We start from the raw sequence: 11,729 nt of genomic DNA, 5'->3' as shown, positions 1-11,729 counted from the left end.
GTATTTATATTGAATCATAATAAATAGGAACAGCGACATTTAGGAATTATTATATATTCTAATACATTTATTGCAAATGGATAATAACGAACTCAATATACCCATGATTCCTTCGTGAAATAGACGACACACACAATTTTACTGTGCGTGTGACGTCAACAAATGGAGCTAGAACGAAATGAAACGTTTTAATTAGACAAAAGAGCAAGGCAACTATTTATTTCCATTTCTGCTTCGACTGCTTACTGTCCACAGCCCGCAGCGAAGCTGCAGATACAGATACGACTACCAGCACAGATACAAATACAAAATACTTAGCAACTATTCCGGTACAACCCACTCTTTCCGCCTGCAGCCGATGATAAACCTCGTTGGCCAACACAGTTGCAATTCTCCCCCTTTCCATTATTTTTAGCGAATCCCGTCTAAGCTTTTCATACACAGTAAAAAATGGTTAGAGAAACTTAAAATTTACGAGTAAAATATATATCTTTAAAATTAAGGTATTTAATTAATTTATAGTTTTTCAATTTAGATTACACATTTTATACTGCCATAGAATATTAAAATAAAAACTGTTGAATAAATATTTACATTTTGGAAAACATTAATACCTATTATTATTCCATTTTAAGATATCTCTTGTAAAAGATATATGATTTTAAGTTTAGCTAATGTGATCAAAATTCATTAAACTGTCAAACTTGGCAGTAATTTGACGACAATTTTAAAACGTTTTTTAGAGTGTATTTCTGTGGTGAGTGTTGAGACCCACTTGAATTCCGATAAGCGAACATATTACGCAGCATGCTGGCGAGGGCAAACATTGGCAATGGCCAAAGAATTGCTGGGAAATTGCTCATTCGCCGGGTGTGCGGGGCAGAAAGTCCTTTCCGAGATTCTTCGCCACTGCAGATTTATGCATACCAGAGTTGTAGTGGCTACCAGATTAGAGACATTCCAGCGCTCCCTACCAAGCTGCACCTAAAAGTATGCTGGGCGAATGCCTCGTATTTGCAGTTTCCGTTTTGGTTTCCCCTGAATTGCATTCCACCTCACCACCCCTCCATCCATCCGAGTGTTTGTCTTTTTCTTCATTTTCCGGCTGCTCCTGCTAACTGCATTTCGCTTGAGTTAAAAGGAAAATCGCAAGTCAAACATGTCGAGTGGCAGTGCGTGTGTGTGTGTGCCAGCAAGCAATCTGAACTTTTCAATGGTCGATTGCCAGCTGGTTTTTCCTGATTTTCCCTTTTTCCCTGCCTGCCCTCCGACAGCTCAATTAATGGACGGCAGGCAATGAAAATTCTCCAGAAGTTGACAGAAATCGTTTTCGGGCCTTCCGCTTTAGCATGCCAGGGAAATCGAGACTGAAGCGAAACTTTTCTTCATTTCCCAGAATCATCTACACATGAATCTTGGCAAGACTGCGTTTTCCCCTCACATCTCACTTTGCCAGGTTTTATTTTCCCTCTAGGTCAGCGCGAGTCAACGACACTTGGCAAACGATGGCGCATTCAAAGAAAAGTCGTGATGAGGAGAGGGGAAGGAGGGTTACACAAGGAACAAAATATTAAAATTCGTTAATCAATGTACTGTTTATTTATACAAAGTAAACAAGAGAGTACACTATGAAATCTTTTTTAAATTTCTTTCCTATACGAACTGAAATAGTATAATTAAATATATTAGAACTCTTCACTTGTGCATTTATATTTCTTATTGCACATCAGTTTAATAATAATTTATCAAAATTAGGATGTTTATATAACATTGTACAAAAAATGCATTTGTCTTTTACTCTTTTGTAGATAATAATGCTAAAATTAAGTTTGAAATTTCATATTGCTTCAAAGCAATCTTAAACAGGAATAAATTGGGGAACATCTTTGGCACTGATTCTTTTTTCTTTCTGTGTTAAATACAGGCTACGTTAGCTTGTTGGCTTATAATAAAAAGTACTTCATTTACTTTGTGCAATTTACAACTGTGAAATAAACAGGGAAACGCCAAGGCCAAGGAGCTCTGATGGGGATAAGTAGGTATGTACATATAGAAGCCTGGAAAAAAGGAAGTGTGGTCACGCCTCGGTTGCACATGTCACCCCTTTGTATCTTTGTATCGTTGTATCTTGGCTGTCGTCGCTTTGTTTTATTACCCGTTCGCATCCATTCAGAGCAGTTCATCTTTTGCCAGTTTGTTTTTCCTTGCCTCTGTTTGCCCTATAATTTATTTATGCATGTATTTTATTAAAGATTTCCATGGCGTCGTTCCGTTCTCGTTCTCGTTGTCGTTATCGCCGCTGTCGTCATCCCAGGCCATCTCCACTCAGTTGTTGACAAAGAAATTACTTATTAATCATATTTGAGCGCTGATTTCTCGACGCCAAAAGGATCACGAGCAGCTGTGATGGGATGGATGTATGCGTGCTCCAACAGATGGTGGCAAAATGGTAGCACTGCAAAATAATCTGCATTGTAGGACTTTTAAGGAACTAGTTATTAAAACGTATTCTTTGAATATTTAAAAAAATTTTGTGTAGATCAAATTTTTAATTTGAAAAATATAATTTTTTTCATCTAATTTTTTCTTACGAATTTAAAATTAAATTGCTTTAGATGTCTTTGCTCAATTTGCACAATTATTAAAATTTACTTTTCACACAAATTGTATATTTTTGGTAGAAAATTAAAATTTTAAGAAAATATAATTCTTAAATATATTACAACAAAGTTTTAAATTAGTTTATGACTTTTCCTATGTATAATAAATGTATTTTGGAGTTACATATTCCTCAGATATTAAACTCACTTTTTTCTAACCTCTGCTGTGTGTGCGAGTGGGTGTTTAAGTGGCTTTGAGTGTGTGTTATCTCATGTTATCCTTTGGCTTGTCTCTGCTGTGGCTTGTCTGTCATCAACGTGGTTTTCCACATGCAAACACACATACGGTTTCCTAGGGGGGAATATGAAAGAAGTTCCTGCTCTATATTTCGTGGCTCTATTCATTACCCAGCACCCCTCCACCTCAATCCCAACATATTCCACATAATTGCATTTGCTCATCAGAGACTCACGTCCATTGGATGTATCTATATACAGGCATTTGTCCCGCATCATGTCGCTGCGTTTGCCGAGCTGAAAAGACATTTTCGAAAATTAATTTTAGAATATTTCGTCTTGCGTGTGCTTGGCGCTTTGTTTACACAGCGATCGGGGGGCAGAAATGGGGGGGCATTCGAAACACTTGTCTTTCATATATCTTGCAGTCCGCGATGCGATACAGGAAGTCCGCACATCGCTGTCAAAACTAAAGCCCCCAAATGTCAGCAATTGAAAGCGTTCGCTAATCAAAATCTAAATCGGAATCAGCACAACAAATCTGAAATCGGACAGAAGGCAGAAGGTGAAATCACTTGAGTTAGGCGTCTTCCGACAGATGCCCCTGTCACAAGGCACCCTGTACAGGCCCCACTGCTTCTGATGCACTGCCTCCACTCAGCTGTCGAACGCCGGCCACGCCAAAGGAGAAAGAAAAAAGAAAATAAAAGGGAAAAAAAGAAAAGAAAAGCGCATGTAAAAGGAAAGACAGCACCAAATGCCGTACGGCCAAATGGCCAGCCGAATCGGCCCAATATATTCCACTCGGTTCAAAATATAGGGTATCGATGGAAAGATATGATTGGACACAAGGGTGGGATAAAAATGAGAAAATAACAATGGTTTATAAATAAACACATTTACATAAATGGAGGATATTGATCTCTAAGGTAAAATTAATATCAGGTATATGTGTTTCAATTAAAATATGTATCTAAAAAACTAAGGGCCTGTATTTATGCTAAAAATAAAACTTATTATAATAAAACTTATGCATGGTTTTTCCAGAGCTAAAATCTATCAATCAATAAATACATTAAAGTGATGAATTTACTGGTAATAAAACCTTGCATACTTTTCGGTAGATATTTAAAATGATTTGCATTTTGCTAAAGATTTTAGTGAATTTAAATTAGTATATGGACCAATTTACGGTAAAGTTATAACTCACACTATGTCACACTGAAAAGTTATTACAAACTATGAGAACATTTTTTAAAAACTCTGTATTTATTTTTGTCATTGTGAACAGTTCAACTAGTCGAATACTTAATATTTTAAATAATCGTTTTCATTGTGAACAGTTCAACTAGTCGAATACTTAATATTTTAAATAGTCGTTTTCATTGTGAACAGTTCAAGTAGTCGAATACTTAATATTTTAAATAATCGTTTTACTAAACTTCGATTTATTTATTTCATAGGTATTTTCAGGTCTATAGCGATGTTTTTTCAGAAACATCAGTCTCTCTCTTTCTGGCTATTGTTAAATCCACCAAAAATAGCTCCACACACATTGACAAGGAGAGTGCGTGGGTCTTTGACGGGGAGTATTGGAAGTATGAGGAGTATGGGAGGTATGGGGAGTACGAAAATGTAGGAGATAGCGGATGAAGAGCGGGGAGGGGTGGTGGCAGTGCCACGGCAGAGTTTCACATTTTGACGGGCCTCAGACGTCCGGCAGCCGCACTAATTGCACTCGCTTGGCCTAACGAAGAAATTGCAACAGGCGGACAATTAGCAAGCGAACTAATTCGCATTCATATTTCACATTCGCTCAAAGAAAGAAAACCACAACAACAAGAGCAACCACTACACAGAAAAAAACATATATAATTTAAGCATTAACAGAATATTTCGAGCTTAAAAATCTAAAACAGGAAGAACATTGCTCTGACCCAGTCTTGATTAAACTATTTTCTGGTACGCATTTCTAGCCTATTGTTAGTTGTTTTCATTATTATATAGTAGAAATTAAAATTTGTCTTTAGAAAACATTTAAAATTACTTATATAGTTTACGTAAATAGCTAAAATAAAAACATCTCCAATCCTTATTTGCGATGCAACACAGACCTTTTTATTGATTTGTAAGGATAATTCCTTACTACACAAATTTCAAAATGGTGTCCTATTTAGGTAATATTTTTTCTCTCTGTGAAGACAGACAGAGTCTAAAAGAACAGAGCTGAAAGAAACACACATTTAAAACGAGACGAAGATCAACATTCAAAATTGAGCATACGTCAGCAGTGGCAGAAGATCGGCAGAGAAGAGAGTGGAGAGCTGGTGAGAGTGGAGAGAGTGCGGAGAATTGCTCTCCCCAATTATCAGGGTCTCTGGCTGTCCTGCTTGCACTTGTGTTTGCCCCAATTGGGACCTCTGCCCCACTCACTCCTCCGGGACTCAGGCCATCTCGCTCTGCTCTCCGGCGTCGGTTCCGGTGGCAGACAGATGAATTCTAACTAGAAGAATTAGAAGAAGCTAAAACCGAGGCAGAAAGTAGAAGACCCGTGATCGTGTAATTCGCCTCGTGTGCGTTCCGTTATTCCGTAATTATTCCGGATTTGTTTGCGAAACAGACTGAAGTGATGCGTTTTTTATAGCTACATGCTTCAATTTGTTTCGCTTTCTCCTGCTTTTGTCATTACGGCTCTACGTTGTTCCGTTGTCCCATTGTTCCGTTATTCCGTAGTCCCATTGTTCCGTAATTCCCGTTTTCCGTTCTCCGTTATCCGTTGTTGTCGCGCCTTTCGTCGCCGCTGGTCGACGTTACGCTTTCACAGTTCAAAAATCAAGCACTTCCCGAGAGGATCGAAAGCTCTAGCCCAGCGTAAAGCCCAAAGGATCTATAAGACCCCGTAACAATATCGTTATCAAGTCGGAATACAAGTTACTAAACCGCCACCGCGCCGTGAAATTCCACTTGTTTATATAATAATCTGCGGCTGCCAAGAGCCCAACAGAATATACAAAAAATATTCAATTTTTCTGGCTTCGGTCGTTTATATTTTTTCAGGCTAAAAGAAAGAAAGAATAAAAACCAAGCATTTCTGCGTGTTATGTGTTATTATTGTGATCAGTGATCGGTGGATCAGTGGAACGAACCAAGTGAAAGTGAACACAAGAACGAAAGAGAAAGGAAAAGTGAAGCAACTTGAGCCCTATCAAAAAAAGGAATACTAATAAAATAAAATGTCGGACATTGAGGATGTTTTCGGTGGCTCCGCCGAGGAGACCAAGCCCGAACCCGATGCCGAAAGCAAGAGCAGTGTGGTCACCGAGCAAACCGAGGAGGTCATTCCCGGGGAGACCGAGAAAATGGTCACGGAGACCATCGATGAGGACGGCGATGTCGTGGAGGAAACCACCGAAGTTACCCGCAAAACGGTGAAGCGCACCATGAAGATCACTGAGGTGAGTAGTCTTTGACAAACGGTTCCATCAATGGGGTAGCCTTATTCAGAAACTTAAAAGGAATATTCAAACTATTTAAGATGGAAATGCCCTTTGATAAGAGACATTATTTTGCCACCAGCTTCTGTGAAAAATTATTAATCAGACACTTACAAGAAAAGTTGGCAAATGGAACTACATGAACAATAATGTTTATTGAAATGTAGTTTCATTTTGCCACTTTTAAACAAAGACATATTTCAATTTTAAACGGATTATATTATTAATTTTTTATTACTTAAAAATTCAATCAGCTTCAAAAGCACTTGGAAAATTTTGAATTCCTTAAGTGGATATTCACAAAAATTTGGAAAAATATTTCAGCAAAGTTTATTTAAGAGCATAGAAATTTTCATAGAATTGTTTTTCTTTTGAATGTTGTTTACGCAGTTTTTCAATGGGAATATACCACAAAACGATAAATTGAAGTATAAAGATAATTATCTTAAGAACATAAATTAGTATTCTTAGGAAAAGTAGTTGATATTCCATTAATTCAGTTGATTTTTTATTACTTGATGGAAACTTTTAAATATTCCACGAAGATTGACCTTTTCCATAAATGAGTTGAATGCCTAAAATATGACTTTGGGAAATATAAATAATGATTTTTGAAGAGGAAACGCTGAATATAGAATGATTTTCTTAAGAATGTGCCACCCTTGAAGCATTTCTCTTATAAAACATTATAAATCATTATTCTCATGTGCCGAAGGGATCTTCGGCCATACTGATCTCTTCGCTTGTGAAATTGGCCAAAAACATGGCGAACTCTGGCTATATTATTTAAACCAAATGCCATTTCTCTATGTGCGTCTTAACAAATTGTTTATACGGTCCCACGAATATTATAAATCTTCTTCTACATTATACATCACACACACTGTGACACAGATATAAGCGGACATATAAGCGATTATATATATCACTCTGGTTCGGCCACACTTTCTATAAGCGACGTCGCCGAAGAAAAGCCAACAAAAAATACAAATAGAAAGGAGGGGGAAAACAAATTTTGCAGCTGTTTGATTTCGGCGCAAATTATCACAAAAGATTTCAAATTGTAAGGCGTATAAAAAACAACAAAATGAAATTATTATTAAGCAGAAATCACTTAAATACTCGATGCCAAAAAAATCCCCAAATTCACGAGAAAAAAATGGCAAAAAAATTAAATGCAATAAATTCTGTGCCGCCAACAAATGCAGAAGGCAAAAAACAAATATCAGAAAAATAAGTTGCTTGTACCAAGGAGAAATACGTCTATAAAAAAAGTAACAAGTAACAAAAAATAAATATTGAGGTTTCCGTGTCTTGCGGTCTGGCGCGCACTAAAGATGGAGTGGTGGTGCAGGGTGGTGCAGGCTGGTGCAGGCTGGTGGTGCAAGTGGCTGCCTGTTGGCGGGGCAGCAATTAATTGCCACAAATCGTTGCAAAAAATTACAAATTGCATTTCCGGCTTGGCGCGGCAGCTACGCATGCAGTTTCCCCCTCCGCTTTTCCACCCACTTTTCCTCTTCCCCCCGGAAGATATTCGATTTTCCCGCTACTATTTTACGACTGTCTGGCTCGCACCCCCACAAAAAAGCAAAACCACCACCCGTTTTTCTTTCGTCGAGTTTTATGGCAGCCAAATTAAATTTGCATTGCAATTTGCTTGGGTCGCTCTGTCGGCCTTTTTTCGTTTTTATGGGCCCGAAATGGAAATGGAAACGCATGAGCTGTGTAAGCCAGAGTCATGTGGATAAGGATAAGGATATGCTGGGTCCCCGGCACACATACATACATATGTCCGCATATACATATAGAGGGGATGCGTATGTGCTCCGCCCGGAGCAGCTTGCCGAACTAATTGCAATGGTGAAGTCCGGGTCCGTTGCTGAACTCATGAACTCATGAACTACTGAACTTCCCACTGTCGCTTTCACCAGCCCCACTTTCCCCCGCCGGCTTTTCCTGGCTAAAACCCGGCTAATGAGTCACGTAGCGTTTTTGTCATTTTTATGCGCTTAACAGGTCAAAGTTCCAGCCGCAGAGCTACGTGACCGAAGTCGAGTTCGAATTGAAAATGCAAAATTAGTTAAATAAAGTCAGACTTCTGCTGGGGACTCTCCTGCTTCCCACTCCCATTTTCTTATCTTTAATTCAAGCTAACCGGAAAACGGTCATAAATTTCACAGTTGATTTAACCGTTGTCCGTTTGTTTGCCATTTGATTTGCTCATTACACGGCGGTTATTTGTGCGGTACAGGGTATGATATATTATTCAGGATGTTTGCTGTCAGGATATTTACGAAATTTAGCAAATTTATATATTATTTATAACTTTATTTCATTGCCAAATAGTACAAATTAGAAACCTAATTAAAGTATACTAAGATATGTCTAAGCAGGTCAGAGCATTTGAACGTGTATTGTATTAGAAAGAGATTGGTTTTATTGGCTAAATTTATTTGGGTTAAATTTATTTATTTATTTTTAATCAAAACAACATTTAAAACACTGCACTGAAAAGGAATGAATTGCTTCAATTTAACAAATTCTTATTATATATTAATGCATACATAAAACTTATTTGATTCTGATTTATTATTTATGCTGCTTAATTCCATACAAATCAAGACTATAATAAAAATAAAATGATTTTCGTATGCAAATATATTTAATATGAACATATTCAAAGCACAATTCATAGTTAACCCAATTAGCCGATATTAAATTAACTGATGAAAATTGTATTTATTTAATAAGCACCCATAACGGGTAGTTTGTGGTCGTCAACTTTACCCATATTATTCCTGCCGACATCGGAATGTATTTAAGCAAATCTTTGCTCAGCTTCGCCAACCTGCTCAAATGGAGCATGCTAATTTGTGCAACAAGCCGTGAACTCACATAACCAGGCAGCACATACATATTAGACCGTATACGGACATTGAGGGACAATCAGGGATAATGGAATTTCCTGTGGCCTCTGAGTCTCGTTGTCATGCTGTCCTGTCCAGGACTCTCTTGATTAGACATCATAATATTGAACAGAGATTAATTGGAAATCCATGAGGAGCCAGCTCAGCTTCGAAGGGATTTATTTGCGGATGGTGGGGCTATTTGTGGGGAAAACCATTCAGAGTTTTCCGAGCGATTAGCCGGGCCACGAATCCGTATCGTAGACCACATCGATTTCCCCGATGAATTCATTGTGCTTGCTGGCATATTAAATTGTTTTGAAATTTCCCAGCGAATTTCACAAACTGCGGAAAGCCGCAGCGCTAATCAGAGCAGGGACAGCTGTCTGTGCACCACCCCCTGCAGCACCACTAAGCCACCCACTGAACCACCCCCTGCACCTTCCACCCACGCCCACAAACAGCTCCCTTCGCCCTTCACCCCCTTTTCATTGACAGCTGTCAACGCGGTGGCGCCTCTTGAAGTCCAAACAAATATTTCACTGGCAGCCATTGAAACGTGTATTGCAAGTGTGTCTGTTTCTGTTGTTTGAGTACACTAAAAGAAATAATTAATTGTACAACTCTTGATAAGATTCGGCCTTTTCCTTTTTATTCAAATAGTACAAATAAATACACAAAAGAATCGGAGCCATTTGATCTTTTTTTTTAATTTTCTTTTTGAAGTATCCTGTAGTTTTATTCTTAATACATAATTTAAAAAGTCAAATTAAAAAGTATTTTTTATAAATAATAATTCCTTGAAAATAGTTCGGCTGTTAAACTTCTTTCTTATTATTTTTTAATGATCTGGAGAAATTCAGTTGCACATTTTTTGCAGTGTACAGCTGCAAGTGCGTGAATGTCCCAAATGTGTGTTGGTTTTTTTGAAAGGCGTGACAAAACAAGACAGACATTTCAATGTCAGGCGTCTCTCGGCCTTTGACGCTCGCTTAGCTTCCATTCACTTGTTGCAGTTCCCAAGGAGATTTCAATCCTCCGATTCACCCTTCACCACCACATCATAGCTAAAAAAATAGCCACATTTATTCCAAATTTCGAGTACATTTGGTCAGTTATTTATGCGCTTCGCTTTCATTTCGCTCGCGTTTCGTTTCAGCTCGTTCATGGTTCTGTGTTTTATTTATTTGTGCCTTTGGCTGTTCAAACAATTTATAATTTTAATGCACACACAGGCCCCCGCCACTGAATACAATCGAAATATGTTTATATAATTGAAAAGCAAACGTTTTGCGTGAAAACAGAAGGCGAATATGTGTGGGATATATGCTATAGCATTCATGCTTGGGTATATAAATAAAGCTGCCAAATTGTGTACACGGAGCGTATGATGAACGTGCCATTTATTCCGCTGAGCGATTTGCCATCCCTCTCTGCTTTTCTCTCCTCTCTCTCCCCTCTCTGGTCAAAATCCGCTTTATGACTGGCATATATTTCATTTAATTTTCAAACACTTTGCCTTTATTTATTTATCCAGATCAAATCGAAAATCGCTCCTTCGAAATCTTTGACCTGCCGCAACGGAAATTTGCCCAATGCTTCGGGGTCTTGAACCCCCCTGGATTTAGCAGGGCGTTACATCTCAGCTAGAGTAACAAACAAATAATTTCATTGCCTGCCATAAGCTTCCGCCAACTTCGGCCGGATATTCTATTGAAAATTTATTTCAATTACATTTGAGCGCGCCGCAAAAATCTGAACGAATAAAATTCAATTTACAAAATGTTTTGCGTAGTTTTCTGCGTACCGAGCCAAGAAAAGGAAAGGGGGAAAAGTGGGGGAATAGAGAACATTGTTGTCCGTTGGCAATTCAATGAGGAAATTTTGCAGATTTTCTTGGGTACTTGTAAGCTTTAGGCAAAGGTCTCCCAAGCCCCCTTGATGGAAAAGTCCAAATGCAAATGAAAACAAGGCAATTAGCTGAAAATTGGCTGAGGTAAGAGGATCGGTCTGATTAAATAGAAGAGTCGGCTTAAGGTTATTAGCATTTCCCTTCAATTTATTTATAGAACGCAATTTGCAAATTAGTTCAGCTGAACAAACGTTTACCTAACCCAATTCGACAATAAATTAACAACAGCTCGACGACTGCAAACTGACATTTGCTTGTTTACACAGAATCATCTTGTGGCTTCTATTTTCCACTAGTGCCCCCTCAAAAGCATGCAAATAAATAATCCTCATAAATTTGTATTTCCATTTTGATGATGACCAAAGCAAGCACACAGCCACTGACCCCTAATCCGGTCTATAATTCCATATGCCGAAAATTGACATTCGGCCATGCTCTCAATTGACTTTGTTTTTCGTTGGTGCAGTGCAGAAAATCTATTTATTTGATTCCAATTAGAATATTCTGCCCTTTGGAAAAATTTGACCTACTAAAAGTGCCTTTTCTTTTATAAGTCAGTTGCAGAAATTACTGAAAAGTT

General features: G+C 38.1%; 1 protein-coding gene across 7 annotated transcripts in view; it reads left to right on the top strand.

The window, feature by feature from the left end:
* Positions 1-5,359: 5,359 nt before the first annotated feature.
* Positions 5,360-11,729, top strand: part of LOC108043642 (tropomodulin) — a 55,301-nt gene continuing 48,931 nt past the window's right edge. For 2 of the 7 annotated variants that reach the window (XM_044458728.1, XM_044458727.1), the window contains exon 1: positions 5,904-6,292. In XM_044458728.1, coding sequence (XP_044314663.1) covers positions 6,071-6,292 — 222 coding nt within the window. In that variant the 5' untranslated portion in view covers positions 5,904-6,070. Of the gene's footprint in view, positions 5,428-5,894; positions 6,293-11,729 lie in introns of those variants that run through there. The other 5 variants (XM_044458721.1, XM_044458720.1, XM_044458719.1 and 2 more) reach the window with 5 other exon arrangements.

This window comes from Drosophila rhopaloa, unplaced genomic scaffold (genome assembly GCF_018152115.1).
Source record: "Drosophila rhopaloa isolate 14029-0021.01 unplaced genomic scaffold, ASM1815211v1 contig_167, whole genome shotgun sequence".
In the NCBI taxonomy this organism is placed as follows: domain Eukaryota; kingdom Metazoa; phylum Arthropoda; class Insecta; order Diptera; family Drosophilidae; genus Drosophila; species Drosophila rhopaloa.
This window is presented reverse-complemented; position numbering and strand designations above follow the sequence as displayed.